Below are 18,116 nucleotides of genomic sequence, written 5' to 3' on the forward strand. Positions count from 1 at the left end.
TAATAAATCCGAACTTATGGTCAAAAAGAACAGCCCAGACCACGGAGAAGCTAACGGTGCTCCATCAGCCTAAAACTGCCGTGTCCACCAGCTGTGTGAGACTGGTACTGAAGTTCAGCTTGGGCCCAACTGCAAGCAGTGGACTCGTGCGAGGGGTGGAACCTCGCGAGAGAACAATCACCGCAATGGCCGAGCCACAGAGGGAGTGTGCAGACTCCCACAAACTTGGTGGACCAACCAAATGAGGGTGTGGACCTGAGTTGATGGTGCAGCGGGGTTGTGTGATGCCTGCTGCTGCAGCGCTCAGCGGACGGTTGCTGGCCCACCCTCTAACACCCTTACCGGAGTGTTGCCGAATGACGCAGTGCGGCCTAGGCCCGGCAGGAAGCCCCGGTTGAATTGATGACCACAACCAGGAGGAGGACGCACAGCAAATAGGCAAATAAGGTGGGTGGCGCGAACCACCCCCTGACTCCCAGCAAGCTAGTAATTAATGCTCTGCCATGAAAAATTCCTACAACAGATACTCCCTACGAGGAACCGGCTCCCAGTGGCATATTGTGAGCACGCATAATTTGGGCAGCATACGGCACAAACTACTGGCTCCATGAGTGTTTCCGGCAGGCCATTGACACCCTACCATCCCTGCCAGCACAAAGTAGCGTCAGGGCACTATTGCTTGCCACAATTTCCTTTCATGGTGAAGAGTGCATGATATCCGCTTGCGGGGGGCGTGGCTTAAGCACCGATGTAAGCAGCATCTGACTCCAGAGCTCCTCCGCGGCCGCTCTCCACAATAGATGATCCTGGCATGTAATTTGGGGCCACGACACCGCATTCAGTGGCGGAAAAGCCGGTGCTCACATTGAGCTCAGTCTGGGAAGACAGCAGGCGCGCTAGGGGAAGAGGGAGAGTTAATTCCACCCGTGCTGCAGACCGTCGACTCGGGCATCAAAATGGCGGCCCCGCGCAGAGGATTTGGCGCCTGACTCCGACGGAGCACACCGAGGTCGGAGGTGTCCCTGGGGGTGTTTGCGTCCTTTCTGACGCTACCAGAGAAGAGGCTGCGGCTCCACTGGCACTGGACGGTGAGGAGACAACACGCATTGGCGGGGTGAGTGATTTTATCCCGACCGGCTAACAGCGGATGCTTGACCCTAAAATGGCGGTGCCCGGGACATAATAGGCGCCATTTGGGGACTGGCCTGGACTCTTCAGCTGCTGTCTGCCCTAACGGCCAGTCCCCTGGGATTGCGGGGGCACTGAAACCAGCCCATCGATTGAGGATAGGCTCCTGATGACTGCTGGGCTGGGGTGATCTGCATCTTTGCCGCCTGCGCTGTCGTGGCTGCCCGGGCCCTTGCGGTGGATTTCCCCAGAGTGGTGCGGAGGGATGTACCCTTGGCCTTTTGCCTTGCTGCGTCGCCGTTGCTGCCAGTTGGACCCTTGAGTGAATCTGGGGGTGCTGCTTCTTGCCCTTGCGTCTGCTTGCGGCGGAGGGGGATCAAAGGAGCGACCAAGAGCGGCGCCGGATACGGCTGCCATAACAGTGGGTGAGTTCCCACGGACAGCCTGGCTTGAGCTGGGGAGGGAGAGGTGGGACTCCCCTGCGAACTCCCCGACTGGCAGACCGTGGCGGTGAAAGAGAGGAGGGCGCATCAAACTGAGGGGCCCACTGGTAGATGGCCCTGGAGGCTGACTTATAGGAACGACTGTGGCCTATGAAGCAGTGGGACTGTCACCATACTGGTGATGCATCTCAGTGTCGCTGCACTGGTGGCGGATCTGGGGTGAGAACGGACGGGGGGTAAACTGGGCCACCCTCTAGCAGGCACTGCTTAGAGACTTCCTGCTTGCCGCCAGGCAGCCCGACGCCGTGAACCTCCTCTAAAGGGTGCTACCACAGAGTCGAAGGAAGGTGGATAGACGTCGATCACCATCTTGCAGGGTCCTGTTGCTTGCGGCGGGGGTCGACACTGGCCTGGAGAGCTACTACAGGGGCGACGCTCTTACTCTGGGACCATTGCATTGGTGGAATGAGACAAGGCGCAAACTGGTACAGGGCAGAGTGATCTGGTGGCGGCGGCCCGGCGATGGACAGGCATCAAGGGACGGCGGCCCCTTGCTGGAGCATGGTGAGATCTCAGGGCCTCCTCAGCGCTACTGGTGTCGGCAGCACGTGGTGATCACGATGGGCTGGGTGTCAAAGAAAAAGGGATTTGAAGTGCTACGCCTAGACAAAGTGGAGCAGCACACAGAGGATGAGGATGGCGACGTTGGGAGACAGAGGCCGGGAAGGAATGGAGACCCTACGCTGGGGGGGAAATAATGCAGGCCATTGTGGCTTCAAGGGAGGCACTCAAGAAGAGAATGGACGCCATTGGATCGGATCTCACCCTCCTGAAGGATGACCATCGGAAACTCAAGGAGAGAGTGGCGACTCGCGAAAACCACTATGAAGGACATCCCGGATACAGTAGCTGCCCTGCGCCACTCGTTGAATGAGGTAACACACAGAGTTAAAGTGTTAGAGGTATGAGCAGAGGACAGTGAGGGGCGCTCATGGCGCAACAATCACCTCATAGTGGGAATCCCAGAGCACAAGGAGGGAGCGGATGCAGTCCAGTTCTTGGAAAATTGGCTGAGAACAGATGTAGCTCCAGAGGGCCTATCTCCTTCTATGCGCTGGAGAGGGCGCACAGGGTTCCGGCTCGCCCGCCTAAACCTGGAGCTCCACCGCGAATGGTGGCAAGACTGTTACATTATCGCGACCGGGACTTTATCCTGAAGGTGGCTCGAGAACAACAATTTTCACATAGGGAGCAGTAGGGTGCTGATATTCCCGGATTACACCAGAGAGGTCAAACGTCAACGGTTCTCCTTCCTGGCTGTTAAGAAAAAGCTATGTCAGCTCCATCCCAATGCCATGCTGTTTCCAGCACGTCTGCGGGTGACCGCAGATAAAAAGACCCACTTCTTTCTCACACCCAGCTGCATGGGACTGGCTGGAGGCTCGTGATGGCGCGGCTGCCCCCGCCTCCTGGGCGGCCTCACCCAGAGAATGACAGGTGAGGTCCCCGCCAAGGGGGAGGCCTACTTCTCCAGTGGATCAGCGTCAGGAGCAAGACAGAGCGGTGCAGGCCGTGACGGCCATCAGTCAAGGAGTGGTTAGCCCGGCGAGCAACGACACCGACATCGAGAAGAGCGGAACAGAGAGCCCAAGATCTGGTAGCGCCTAAGGACTATCTGACACAGAGATGCCGGACGTCACCCTGCAGACAGCTGATTGGATCTTTGGGTGATGGGCCTGCAGAGGGTGTGCGGGGCATATGCTACAAGGTCAGTTGCGCTTGCCGGGCTCAGGGGCCCATTTGATGGGGGGCAGCACGGCAGACAATGACTTTCCAGGACTGCCGGGGACACAACGGGCCATGCCGGCTTCCAAGAAGGTGGGGGGGGGTTCCGGGGGCATTGTTTGCGAGCCACACATTACCTCCTAGTTCCGGTTCTGTATATGACCTGTTTGGTTTGGATGGGAACCTGTTCCTGTGTGCCTGTCCTGGGGTGTGGGAGTTGGGTGAAGTTTGAAGGTTGGGCGCGATGGGGGAGGGTCAGACATGTCGCTAGGGGTTTTTTAGAAGAGCGAGTGCATGCATTGGATCCATGGGTACCTCCGTAGGTCTTAAAGTTATGTCTTGGAATATACGGGGGATGCACTCTGTGTCGGCGACAAAAAATACACGCCTACCTAGTGTGGCGGGGAGTGCAAATCGCACTACTTCAAGAAACCCATCTGACAAAGGCAAAGGGAATGGCATTACAGCGCCGCTGGAGGGGGCAGGTATTCCACACTTACTCGGCCCTAAAAAGAACAGTCTACCCATTCAATCGTGGATCTCAGACCTTAATGCACTCAACTGCCCACTCACACTGTCCAACTCTGTCAAATCGCTTGGCATTACTATCCACAACGCCCTCACCCTAAACGTTCACATCAAAAAATCTGCCAAAGGAGCCCTCTTCACTCTCCGTCACCTCAAGAAAATCAAAGCATTCTTACCCATTGATGATTTTAAACTTGCAGTTCAATCACTGGTTCTCTCACGCATTAACTATGGCAACTCCATCCTCAACGGAGTCTCCAAGGTCCACCTTGCTCCTATTAAAGCAGTGCTCAACCTTGCAGCCAGGCTCTTCACAGACTCCAAACTCTTTGACCATACCTCCCCAGCTCTCAAATCGCTTAAATGGCTCCCTATTGAAGGGAGATAAACTTACAAAATGACCTGCATTACAAATAAAGTTCTCCACTAAAACACTCTGCATTACCTATCCAAGATACTCCTTATCGCTGGTACCACTCGTCCTCTGAGAAGCTCCAACGCCCTCCTCCTAATCCCTCCTCTGCACACAAAGAAAGCAACACAATCTCGCTCCTTCCCTGGAAATGCCCCTACAATCTGGAACTCCCTCCCGAAAAACCTTCGCTGTAACCCCTTGTACGCCAGCTTCAAAAAAGACCTCAAAACCCACCTCCTTAAATACTACTGGGGTTCCTAATCCTGTTCCTGGCTCCTGATCTCATCTCACTATACCATATCTGTCCCTGTAATATAGGACCTTTCTTACTGTAATCAAACATACCTATATTACCAATATTATACTGCTTCATCTCTTGCTTCATTCCTCCTTGATTTTGTAATATTGTTGTTTTTTACTTTATTATGCTTTTTATACCAATTGCGGCCTTATTCTATCATGATCATGTAAAGCGCTCTGATACCTCTGGGTCTAGCCAGCGCTATATAAAACTTTTTAAAATTAAGAAAAAAAGACACTGATTTGGATACGGGCGGGGGTACCATTTCAATGTGTGACGCAGGTGATTGATCCAGAGGGCAAGTTCTCAGTGGTCACGGGGCGCCTGGATGGGCGGGACATTACACTAGGTAGCATATGTGCTCCCAATATCAACCAGTCCTCCTTTTTTGCACAACTTTCACAGAAATTGGCGGGGGAACTAACGGGTTATGTTCTTTCGGGGGGGAGTTTAATTGTGTGACTGACGTAGATCTGGACTGATCCCACCTACTCCTCCCGGACGCCCTTGCCCGTAGGCTTGCAGACATCAGGCACGACTGGCAGCAGCGCTGGGGGCTTACGGACACTTGGAGGGCCCACCACTCTAGGGACCAAGACTACTCTTATTTTTCAGCGGTTCATGAGCTGCAGGTCAGGCTGGACGCTGTGTTGTGTTCCCCTGATGTCCACATGATGATCACAATGAGTGAGTATCTGGCTAGGACAACATCAGATCATGTACTTCTCTTGGTGACCCTGAACTGGGTTCGCCTCAGGACGACGATCATTAATTTGCGTCACCGAACGGAGGTCTTGGAGGACCAGGTCTTTCGAACCACCATAGGTACCGCCATAGAGGACTATTTCCAGCGCAACATGGGCACTTCTTCCAGTCTGCATAACGAGTGGGACACATTCATGGTAGTGCTACGCAGGCGGTGCATTAGGGAAGCTGTGGGAGTTCGTAGAACCTTATTGAGTGAGGTGCAGCAGGCAGAACAACGGCTCAGGGAGAGACCGGGACGGGAGGACGCACAAGAAGGGCTGCTGCAGGCGAAGGAAGAGCTGGCAATGCAAGTGGAGAGGCTGAGGTGCTTTGATTACAGGGCATACACGGTGCGGGCGCATGCGGAGCGGGATAAGTCTGGGGTGCTCATAGCTTGGTTGGCAAATCCAGTACGCAGAGGTACACCGATTTTTGAGCTACGGGAAGAGGGGGGTACACTTCACTACGGACAGCAGGCCATTAACACGAAGTTCTTGGAATACTATTCCACCCTTTAATGTAGCAAATTGGACCCTAGAGAGCTAGAGGAAGGGGATTTCCTCAACATAGATTTATCCCAGATTGACGCAGAAGAGGCGGAGAACCTGGGCTGTCCAGTAGAACTGGGTGAGGTCCGGGGAGCTATCAAGCTTATGGCCAGGAACAAAACGCCGGGCATTGACAGGTTATCAGAGTTCTATGTCACTTGTATCGAAGTGCTGGCTCCGTAGCTGACAACCCTTTATAACCGGTCAAAACAGACTGGCTATTTACCTGACTCGACAAGGGAGGCAGTGATTGTACCACTCCTCAAACCGGGTAAACCAGAGTGGGACTGTGCAGCGCATCGCCCTCTGGCGATGTTAAATATTGACTATAAAATCCTGAGTGGTATTTTGCCCAATAGCCTGATGGGACACATGACAACACTGGTGCATGGGGACCAGGCTGGGTTCATTCCTACTCGGAACACGGCCATGAATATTCGGAGATTGTGTCAATTGCTGCATGAGGCGGCGGGGGCGATGAGGCATGTGTACTATCGATAGACATTGAAAAGGCCTTCGATAGCTTAGAGTGGCCTTACCTGTTTCGGGTTTTGAGGGCCTTTGGTTTAGTAGAAGGATTTGTGGCCTGGACGAAGATTCTCTACGCCCGCTCGACAGCCAGGGTACGGACGGGAGGGGCGATTTCTGCGGCTTGTGACGTTGGCAGAGGGACGAGACAGGGCTGCCCATTGTCACCCCATCTGTTTGCCCTGGCAATGGAACTGCTGGCGGCTCGTGCACGGACAGGGAGACATTACAGGGGCCTAAAGGGGATGGGTCAGATGCACTATATTCCCCTTTATGCGGATGATTTGTTAATGTTCCTTGCCAACGCTGCTGATGAGTTGCAGGGAGCCCGGGAATTGCTGGAGCGGTTGGGGCGAGCTCTCTAGTGTCCACACTTCGCACTAAATGGGAGAATGATCTGGGAACGCCTATAGAGGCAAAACCCTGGGAAATGCTTATGGAACGAACATGGAAATGCTCTCGGAATGCGAGATTCCAACTCATACAATTCTATGCGTTTCATCGGGCATATCTCACTCCTTGCAAAATCAATGAATTTTGTGGCTTCCGCACTGCCTGCCCGCGGCGCAGACTGGAAGACGCAGCGTTCATGCACATGTTCTGGGATTGTCCATTGCTCTGTTACACTGGTTCCCCCGCATTGCTTGCCCGAAACAAAACCACTAGTAAATTCTTGGATCTGGGGTTAGTCCTAGCCAAACGAGAAATTACCAGCCATTGGAAGACAGTCACGGGCCCCAGTGTGGCCCGCTGGCTGCGGGAATTTATAAAATGGGCGGACTGCAAGGGGACCCTCCGACTCCAGCTGGCTCAGAGAACTGACAATGACAAACTGTGGGGCACAGCGAGAGCTTGGGTAGCGATGGTAGATCTCCTCAAGAACCCGGTCGAGGACAAAGACTGACCTTGTCGAGAATTGGTATCACCCTTTTGCTGCATGAGAACACAACCATAGACTGAAGGGTGAGAGGGTAGATGAGGAGATGATTACTGTAGGTGCATCCTTCTAAGTGAGACATGGATCAATACCATAGGGTATCCAACGGAACATGTGGTATAGTTATTGTGTAGCGAGTGTGCTGTTAGGGAGAGCTACATGTCTGAGGGGAGGAGGGAGGCGGGGCTAATGGGAAGGGGGTGGGGGAATAAGTTGGGGGGGGTGTTACGTTCTTGGTTATCTGGTATGGTGAATAGGTGTCAACAGTACTTGTATAATCTTGGAGTGCCATGATTCAGCCCCTTAGGGCTATAACATCCGCTAGGTGGGATACGACTCCTACATTTGATGGACTACTCCCTTCGTGAAGGAGGAGAGGCCGGTCTGGATGGGATGCAGGGATGTATCTTGAAGGGGTCATAACTGTATGCCTATTTCATGAGATCCTATGAGTGCTGCACTTATACGAAATGTGAAATATGAATAAAGTTTGTTTAAAAAAAATTATAATAATTCTATCCGCTTGAGGGGCAACATCCTAGAAGGCCAAAGAACCAGCTCCCTGAACTGGAATAAGAGCCGTAGCAGTGAGGTACGATCGCACTGGCACGTATCGAAGTCTGGGGCCAAGGCGCGTGTGGGCCGCCTGACAGGGGGGCTTGCGCACCGGATGGTAGAAGCTCTGCTAACAGCAAGCTGCATTATTTGAACATTTAAGAGAACATTGCGAGCAGCAAGCAGGAACTACGTACTAGGAGAGCACCACTTTTACGGACTGTGAAAGCCTTGTCTGCCTCCCATGGAGAACCCCGACAGGTTGCGTGGGGTACGTGAGATTAGTGCTCTAAGGGCGGGCAGCGTGTAGTACCCCCGGGGGTTGGGAAACAACAGCACAGTGAGGGTTCGCCGGCAGCCCCTCCCCCACTGGTGGTGCGAACAAGTAAGGTCTGTGAGCAGTGGGGCAAGAAGTACCCACCAAACCAAAATGGAAAAATATGCCCTCTTCAAGACCGCAGATACTGACGGAGCAGAAAAGGATGAGATGAAAAACGTACCCAGGCGGGGTGTGGACGACCCCTCCCTGAAAGATATTATGGATGCCATCACCGGTGTACGTGCGTAGCTTGAGGGCAAGATGGACTCAATAACAGCCGAAGTAACGCTAATAAGAGCCGACCTCCAGAAAATATGAGACAAGGTTAAAACGAAAGAGACAGTCACAACCGACCTTTGCCACGATTCCAAGACGATGCAGCCGCAAATCAAAGACCGGCAAGCAGCAAGTGAAATGATGGAAAACAAGCTGGATGACTATGAAGGAAGATCACGCAGAAACAATGTTCGTATCCTTGGGGTGCCGGAACGAGCAGAGGGGCCGACACCCGACCTCTTTGTGGAAGAACGGATCACCGAATGCCTACAGCCCAAGAATCTCTCTACTTTCTTTTCGGTGGAAAGGGTGCACCGCGTCCTAGGTGGGAGACCAAAACCTGGGACGCCTCCACTGCCGCTATTAGCTCGACTCTTCAACTTTCGAGACCGGAACTTTATTTTACAAACTGCCTGCACTGCCACACCGATCAGCTCAGATTGCAGGAAATCAGGGAGGGGGGTTCGGGGTTCCAGTTAGTTTTTAGAGATAGTTTAGATGACTCTAAATTACAATGGGAAAGGGTAACATGCGATTCCTCTAGAACAAGCTTGTTATTGAATATGGCAGCCTGCATCTAGGTATCAGTCACACATGCGAGAGGGATAGGGCACACAGGGCTGCCTAACACACGCAGTGAAAAAGGTTATACAATGACAGCAAAAAACATTAAACTTCTGTCTTGGAATGTGAATGGCCTGAGGGATAAGCTCAAACGGGGAAGAGTGTTCCAATACATAAAGAGACACCAGATGTAGTTCTCCTACAGGAGACGCACTTGATGGGAAAACGCATGCAGGGTCCTGAACAGGTGGGGATACAAACTGCTGGCGCATTCGGCATTCACTACCGGATCCAGATGGGTAGGCATACTGATAAGGAAAAACTTCCTATTGATAATTGAACGCACATGGACCGACAAACAGGGTTGATTCACCGCGATCTCGGGGATATAGGAGGGTACTGCACTAATATTAGTATTCATATACGTACCGACGGGCCTCCAGGTGATGGCTTTTAAAGACTTGGAAGACTTCTTGCTCACACTTCCCGAAGGTAGACTGTTAATGGGAGGAGACTTTAACTCAATCTCGGGCGGCTGGATCAGCACCCCCCAAAGGAGGTCCCACCCTCCCCATTACAAATGTGTGACTTCTTACATGCTAGGGGACTGGCCAATGTGTGGCGAGTCCGCCACCCCACCAAACCCAATTCACATACCACTCTGGGGCCAACAAGTGCCTTACCAGACTAGACTACATAACTGTACCTGCGGACCAGGTGGGACAAATTAAGGTATATCTGACCGCTCCCCTGTATGGGCCCAGCTAGAGACGGGAGTTCAACAGTCAGGATAGTAGCACCAATAAATCCTTGGTTCTTGAAGAACCGGTCAATAAAAAAAAAACAGTGACAAAAGAAATAGGTCTATACTTCCAGGAAAATGAGGGGTCGGTTGAGTCAGCGCAGTCGGTCTGGGAGGCCTTCAATGATCAGGGGGTCATGCACTCTCCCAGATAGCCGGGGTCCGTAAATAGATTGGAAGAGGAAATCTTACATTTGGAGGAGGGCATGAGGAGATGAAGTGTCAGAGGCCTAACATCTGCTGGAGATTAAAATAAAAGAATACAGAGACCTCACCACAGATACGGCACAGGCGCAACATAGGGCCACGCTTTGTCGAATATTTGAAGCCGGGGATAAAGCCCGGAAACTGTTGTCGTGGCTTCAGCAATGAATATTTGCTGTAGAAAAAATTGTTAGCACCAAGAGCCTCCAGGGCGGGGTGTTGTGCTTGATAGCAACAAAAAGCAGGAGAATCCCTGTATCGATCCACCCCTGGCCGTGGCTCCGTCGATCGAAATATAAATAAAACTAGGTACACATTAGTCTCGGAAAGCCGAATCTAACCATTTTATGTCTATTCCGACATATTATTAATGTGAGTAAGGTGGGGATTGTGCAGCCCCGTCCTGAAGAAGATGCTATGCATCGAAACATGTTGACGCACTCATGAGGTGTTGTACATTATCATACATATACACCACGACACACCCTTTTTAACAGAGCCAGCACGGAGGCCCATTAAATTTTACTAGACTTCACGTGCCAGGCCCTTTTTAACTTTTCTACACCATCTATCACTTCAAACCCACCACTCACTTAACAAAGATACCCCTCCGCACACCACACATAGTCATCAATCTAAGTGCCCCCACGTATTTTGTTAGTTAGCAGCACGCCGCATCCCGTAGAGGGGTGCGAAGACCCCAATGATTAAGCATGACACCAAGGGTCCTTTTGGTGTGTGAGGGGTATTAAAAGAACACTGAGTGCTCCCCACCACTGTGGTGAATACTCTAGTAAACATTCTTTTTGTGGATTCTTTTTGTTTTTGGAAATTACATTTGGGAAGACCGAATCCACCCTATTTCTCTCCTCTCCCTTTTTGTTGTAATTATCATCTACAAAAGTGACCAGCACTAAAACAAATGCTCCTCATACAGACCGATATCCTTGCTCAACACGGAGGTTAAGATCTTGGCCAAATTACTGGCCACCCATCTCCTTGAGATTATAGCAAAACTTGTACAACCTGATCAGTCTGGCTTTATGGCATCAAGGAATACCTCACTCAACCTTCGACGCTTGCTCAGCGTAATGGGTAGAATTGAGACATTAAGAGAGGATGCAGTGGTGGTATGCTTCGATATTGCACCACTGGCGCAGGTGGTGGTTAACAGGCAATCGAGTGTTTATCCTAGAAAGAGACACTCAACATGGCTGCCTTCTCTCCCCACTGCTCTTCATGCTGATGCTGGAACCTCTGGCACAGTGGATAAGGAAAGACCCAGTCATGAGGGGACTACGATGGGCAGAAGCCTGGGAGGACCGTAGCTCCCTGTATACAAACGACATACTGCTCTACCTGGCATCACTTAGAGCCTCCATAAAAAGAGCTCTCCATATTTTTACAAATTTCAGCAATTATTCCAGATATACTATAAATTGGTCCAAATCAGTCATTTATGTTTTAAGGGGCAACTTTCCCCTGCTGCCTAGGGGGTATGTAATAATGGAGGCAAAAGAAGGTTTTAAGTACCTCAGCATTTATGTCACCAAAGATCCGGTACAATGCTATGAGCATAACCTCTTGCCCCCACTGCTGAGACTTAAGAGCGATGTTCATCACTAGAGGTCTCGCCCACTGTCACTAATGGGGCGCACTGCGCTATTCAAAATGATGGTACTGCCACGACTCATACATATTGCAAAACTCATCAGGTCCAGTCCATGCAGACTATTTCAGGAGTATTGAGGGTGCACAGAGGAAACTGTTGTGGGAGAGGAAACCGCTACGGATAGCGACTCAGAAACTAATACGGGTATGCTATGATGGCGGCATAGGGCTCCCCAACATCAAGGGATATTACTGGGCGGCACACTTAGCACCTATCAATCAATGCATCTATAGACCCTATGATGACCCTGGTTACAGAATGGACAGATGTCGTCTTCCGGATGGGAACTATTCCAAAGTGTTCCAAGCCAATTCTGCAAGTACTAAATTAATAGACTCAACTAATCATACAGTTCAAATATGGCACACAGTGAATACAAGTATGGGATGGGCAGGGAAAATAACGCAAGTCACTCCCCTGAGGGAGGCAGAGGCGATAAACACTTTGAGAAACACAAAGAGCTTTGTTGGCTGGAACCTGATTGGGATCTCCCGGGTGGGGGATTTATGGAAAAAAGGTGGGGTGATTCCCTTCGCACATCTGCAAAGTGAGTATGAGATGGCCGAGACAGAAACATTTTGATACTTGCAGGTCCAACACACACTACAGGCGGCTATTCCAAGGGGTCAGTCGCTTCCCGAGTCCTCCCCACTAGAGGATAGGATTCTGGAAGAGTATATGCCCAAAAAAGCGATAATATGAAAAAAGTCGATAATATGCCTGACCCCCTCCTACAACTCCGTAAACACTGGGGAAGAGATATCACGGGGTTAGAGGATGATGACGGGCAGGAGGCCGTTGCATCCCCTAAAGAAGTTGCAATCTCATCAAGATTGAGACTAGTACAACTCAAGGTGCTACGTTGAACGTATTTATCAATTACCGCTTTGGTGAAAATGGGCTACAGGGACAATCCTGGGTGTGGTAGAGGTTGTGGCCAAGAAGGAACATTTATTCATATCCTCTGGGAATGTGTTCACATTCAACGCTATTGAGCAGAAGTGACCCGGTGTATGACAAGTGTACTGAGAAAAATAAGTAGAACCCAAGATAAAACTGTCTTCTGAATGTGTGGGATCCCACTGACTTAAATGGGAAAGAGAAGGCCTGGGTGACACTGGGGATGACTGTAGCTAAGCGAAACACGGCTAAACTGTAGAAAACACATGAAGCACCGACGTTAGTAATTTGGAAGAAAGATATGGATTGGTGCTTGGTAATGGTAAGAACTGTATACGAATCACGAGGCTGTCCCAAGAAATGGTCACATATATGGGGTAAATGGAATGACTACAGAGGGAACATCTGTGAACCCGCGTAGGTTTTGCAACATCCTGAAGCTGACACAGACTGAGAACAGTCCTGAGTGATAGATAATTTTAGAAGGGTCAAATGCTAGAGATAGGAAGGGAAAGCATGACTCAGTGTAAACCTATTGTCATAAGTAGTGCATGGAATTGCAAACTTATGGTAGCAGAGATTGTTGCGAGGATTCTGCACATACACAGAACTATGCACAGGAAAACAGGACCTCAGTGAATAGGCGGTGTACCAACTTACCACATCTGTACCCAAAATCCCTTACCGACAAGCTATAGTGTCTCATTTGTTCTCAGTCTACAGCGAAGCTACCAATGATTAGATAACCCAGAACATGTAACTATCTTGGGAATCGCGGGAGCCAAACACTCTTTCGGTTAACCACTCATACTTGTCCACAATGCGAGTAATCGGAGACGCACTATAGTTTAAAATGTTTATTTCAACTAACGAGCTCTATGGTGCAGAACACAAGCCAATACAAGCAGCAAAATGCATGAACACAACATAGTCCGCATTGTTACAATTCCATAGAATACACTCGGGGATGTCATGTTCTAGAAAACAATGGAAAAGGATGGAATGACCTAACCACCCTCCCTGTGATAAGAGCTAGTGTATTATAAAACAGAAGACCTTTGGGTTTTGTCAGCAGACCCTCATACCTCAAGGCCTAGATGCAATGTTCACATTGCAGGACAAAAACGGGTCTTCTCTCTGGAAAGGTGTCTCTCCGTGTGTGTGAAAACAGCTGTGTTTGCAATATTAAATACACGTTTTCCAGAGGTACAGCTGTGTGTAGCCTGTTATGTCAAGGTGCGAGGGACAGATCAGAACAGAATAACAGGGGACATTGTTGTTTAACTTTGAACATTGTGTGCAGACTAAACTTCAGAGCACAGCAAAGAACCTGCAAAGCAGACAGTTCTCATGTGTAAAAGAGGCACAAATAAGTATTGCGAAATAGATGCTTGCAGTGTTGTGCGCAAAAGTATGTTCATGGCTGCGAAGCTCATGCTAATTTACCAATTGTCGCCAATGGACCTATAAGTCTTACTACAAGATATCATCAATAAAAAGAATTATAAAAAAGAAATGCTTAGGCTAGGGTCCTTGGATTTCAATAATGACTCAGTGGAGGTCAGTGGATTCCAATAATGATTCATTGGAGTCCCCGGGTTTCAGTAATGATTAAGTGGGGGTCTACAGAAGTCGAAAGGTTAAGAACCACTAGAAGATTGTCAGGAACACTGCGCTGCAGAAAATAGGACTCGGACTGGGAGCGGCTTTACCCCAGTAGTGAAAAATAGATGATGAAGTACATCAGTCTCCACCTCCTCAGTAGCTAGTGTATACATTTGTGATCTGGCAGCTTCCTGCTCTGTCAATAATAAAGAACCTAGATGATAAGCTTGCACCTGTCTGTTTACGAAGGCACTTTCTCAACCTATTTAGCTGTCTCCGTGAGCCAGACTGTGGCAGCTGAGTTTTTCATCTTTAGGTGTTAAACTCGGATGTATGACGTTAAAACGCATACTTTTACCACGCATACCATTAGAACGCAATTTTTACAACGCAGGATCTTTTACAACGAATACCTTTACAACGCATGACATTACATCGCAGATACTATTACAACGCATACCATTACAACGTAAGTATAGGTAAGTACATTATTTATTTTTTAAATGTAATTAATAAAAATATAATTAATTTTATTTATTAAATACATTTTATATTAATGTCATTGTAATTTTAAAAGTATATATATAAACTTATGTAAATAAATATTAAAATTAGTAAAATAAATTTAATTTAATTTAAGTATTTTTTTTAAACTAAACCCTTAAAATACCCCTGTACCCCACAACCCAAACCTAACCCTGAACCCTAAAAATACCCCTGTACCCCAAAACCCAAACCCAGCCCTAAACCCTAAAAATACCCCTGTACCCCAAAACCCAAACCCAGCCCTGAACCCTAAAAATACCCCTGTACCCCAAAACCCAAACCCAGCCCTAAACCCTAAAAATACCCCTGTCCCCCAAAACCCAAACTTAGCCCTGAACCCTAAAAATACCCCTGTACCCCAAAACCAGCCCTGAACGCTAAAAATACCCCTGTACCCCAAAACTCAAACCTAGCCCTGAACCCTAAAAATACCCCTGTACCCCAAAACCCAAACCTAGCCCTGAACCCTAAAAATACCCCTGCACCCCAAAACCCAAACCCAGCCCTGAACCCTAAAAATACCCCTGTACCCCAAAACCCAAACCCAGCCCTGAACCCTAAAAATACCCCTGTACCCCAAAACCCAAACCTAGCCCTGAACCCTAAAAATACCCCTGTACCTCAAAACCCAAACCCAGCCCTGAACCCTATATATAAAATTACTATAATTAATTTATGTAATTTATTTTTAATATTTTGATAATAAAAAAAAAGGTTAAATAAAATGATATACTTACCTATACTTACGTTGTAATGGCATGCGTTGTAATAGTATCTGCGTTGTAATGTCTTGCGTTGTAAAGGTATGCGTTGTAAAGGATCCTGCGTTGTAATGGTATGCGTTGTAACAGTATGCATGGTAAAAGATGCGTGGTAACAGTTACATACCGTTGAACTCCAGTACCTCCTTTACTAAAGATTCAATTGATCACCACTAGTCTGTTGTCAGGACAAGAAACACATGTTTTGAATTCTTTGTTTCTGTTAACCCAGTAAATGAAGAGCCAGCAGGGCGTTTTATAGAATTAATTTAAATGCTAGAATAATTTTGTTTTGCAGGTGGCTCCCAAACCCATCAGTTCAACTCCACAAGTTGTTACCACAAGCCAACCACAACAGCGACTTATTATGCCAGCCACACAACTACCACCAATTCAACCCAACCTCACCAACCTTCCTCCAGGCACTGTGTTGGCACCAGCACCTGGGACTGGAAATGTCGGTTATGCTGTTCTTCCTGCTCAGTATGTTACCCAGGTAGGATTTTCGACGTCATCTTTGCAACCAGTGTCCAAATCTTGTAAAGAGTTGCCTTTATGAATTTAGAGCTCATTCATTGAAAACTGGATTATACTGTGCAGATGATAATTTAGAAACCATTCTGTGTCCACATTAAGGAAGCAGAGTGATGTGAACCGCACCGTTGTTCCACTATCCAAGTTTTAATATTGATAATATTATGGCCCAAACTCAAGATTTGGGTACTATTCCAGTTTAAGTAGTTTCATTGAAGACCCTCTGCAAAGGTGAGTGAAGCAAATGGAAACAGTCCTGGAAAAGCACAGTGTTGAGACCTGATGTGGAACCTAAATTCAAACCAGATTTGTTCTTTTGGGATAATTTATTCCTCCCAACAGTTCCACATTTGCATCAGAAATAAACACAGTTAATCTTAAGAAGAGCATTCATACATGTAAATATTTTTTTTATCATCCATTCTCTCAATTGGTTTGGCTAAGTCTTGCATGAAATGAACACTGAATTCCTTTGGATTGCTTTGTCAATTTGATTTGAGTCCCTGAAATGACTTGTTTGTCCTTGTGAGAAACAGCCCTCTTTTCTTCCCATTCATATTTGTCTCTACTTGTTTTTTTATTACACACCTGCTGTGTCCTCATTAAACCTCCCAGCTTACCATCTTTTCTCAGGTTCTGGCAGTTAAGGTCTTGTATTCATAGTCTCTCCTCCTTGTCCCTTGACCCCTAAGAAGAGCCTCAGTCTAAAAGTGCATCAGGTGACTGCACAAGAAGTGATCCAGATGTTGAAAAAAATATTTGCCATCACCTGGTGGAAATCCTGCTTCTGCTGCTGTTCCCTGTCTGTCGATTCACTGTCCTTATCTGGATTATTTACGTAATTAGTGAACAATTCCAAGCACATTTCTAAAGGTGAATTGTCAGCCATCAAGAAAGATAACATGCTGCTATTATGTGACCTAGAAGGGAAGAGTGAGGTAGACCCCGATTCACCCCCCCTTCTCCAGCAACCTATACGCCTGTTCACCACCAGTACCCCTCCCCAACTCCGCGCCCAACACCACGCTGGACATGATTATGTCCACCCTCCTCCAAATGAAAGAAGAACTACACTCCAGCAAAGAGTTGCTCATCACACACCCCAGACACCCCCTTCCTACCACCACCTTTACACCTAATAACACTTCCCTCTCACCTCCTAATCGCCTTACCACACAACACTTCCCACACTGGACCTCTATCCCCTCTCGCAATACCACCAATCGCAATGCCAATCGCAATCGCATTACCACCAATCGTAATACTCCCTTTACACCTAACAACACCTCCTCCTCACCTTCTACTCGCCTTATCACACAACACTCCCCACACTGGACCTCCATCCCCTCTCGCAATACCACCAATCGCCCCAGACGCACTACCAATACGATCTCAGACCATGACATACACACCCTTCTCCACTCTTACGTCCCAGCTCCCCAGAATCGCCTAGCCACCAACCATCTGTCCATCCCAACGATTATCTCTAACCCCCTCAGGCACCAAAAGGATAACAACAGAGGCGCAGTCCCCAACAACCTCACAAATGTACCCCTTACTATAGAACCTTCCTCCACCCTCTGCACCCCTAGCCTCAAATGCATACTTCTCAATTGCAGATCGGCCCAAAGACATTCCGCAGGGGTCGCCGATCTCATCATTTCTCTGGAACCGGATCTAGCCATTCTGACTGAAACATGGTTGTCTGATTCGTCTACACCTATCATGGATATCCTAGTCCCCCCCAACTACTGTATCATTAGACTTGACAGGACCAAAAAGACAGGCGGTGGAATTGCCTGTATCTACAGAAGCAACCTCTCAGTTATTAAAGCGTCCGCCCCCTCTCTTACTTCCTGTGAATACCTCTGCCTGGATGTCATCAGCGAAAGCAAACCGGTATGCTCACTACACATCATATACCACCCACCTGGGGACAAGCTCTCCTTCTTCCAACAACTCATGGACACAATCTCAACCAACTCAGAACGGCAAAACACCCAAATTTTCCTTGGCGA

General features: G+C 48.6%; 1 protein-coding gene across 4 annotated transcripts in view; it reads left to right on the forward strand.

The window, feature by feature from the left end:
- Window positions 1-18,116, forward strand: part of LIN54 (lin-54 DREAM MuvB core complex component) — a 620,706-nt gene that overhangs the window by 430,050 nt on the left and 172,540 nt on the right. For all 4 annotated transcript variants that reach the window (XM_086961987.1, XM_086961989.1, XM_086961988.1 and 1 more), the window contains one exon: window positions 15,863-16,060. In XM_086961987.1, coding sequence (XP_086818113.1) covers window positions 15,863-16,060 — 198 coding nt within the window. The remainder of the gene's footprint in view (window positions 1-15,862; window positions 16,061-18,116) is intronic.

Source organism: Lissotriton vulgaris, chromosome 3_1, assembly GCF_964263255.1.
Source record: "Lissotriton vulgaris chromosome 3_1, aLisVul1.2, whole genome shotgun sequence".
In the NCBI taxonomy this organism is placed as follows: domain Eukaryota; kingdom Metazoa; phylum Chordata; class Amphibia; order Caudata; family Salamandridae; genus Lissotriton; species Lissotriton vulgaris.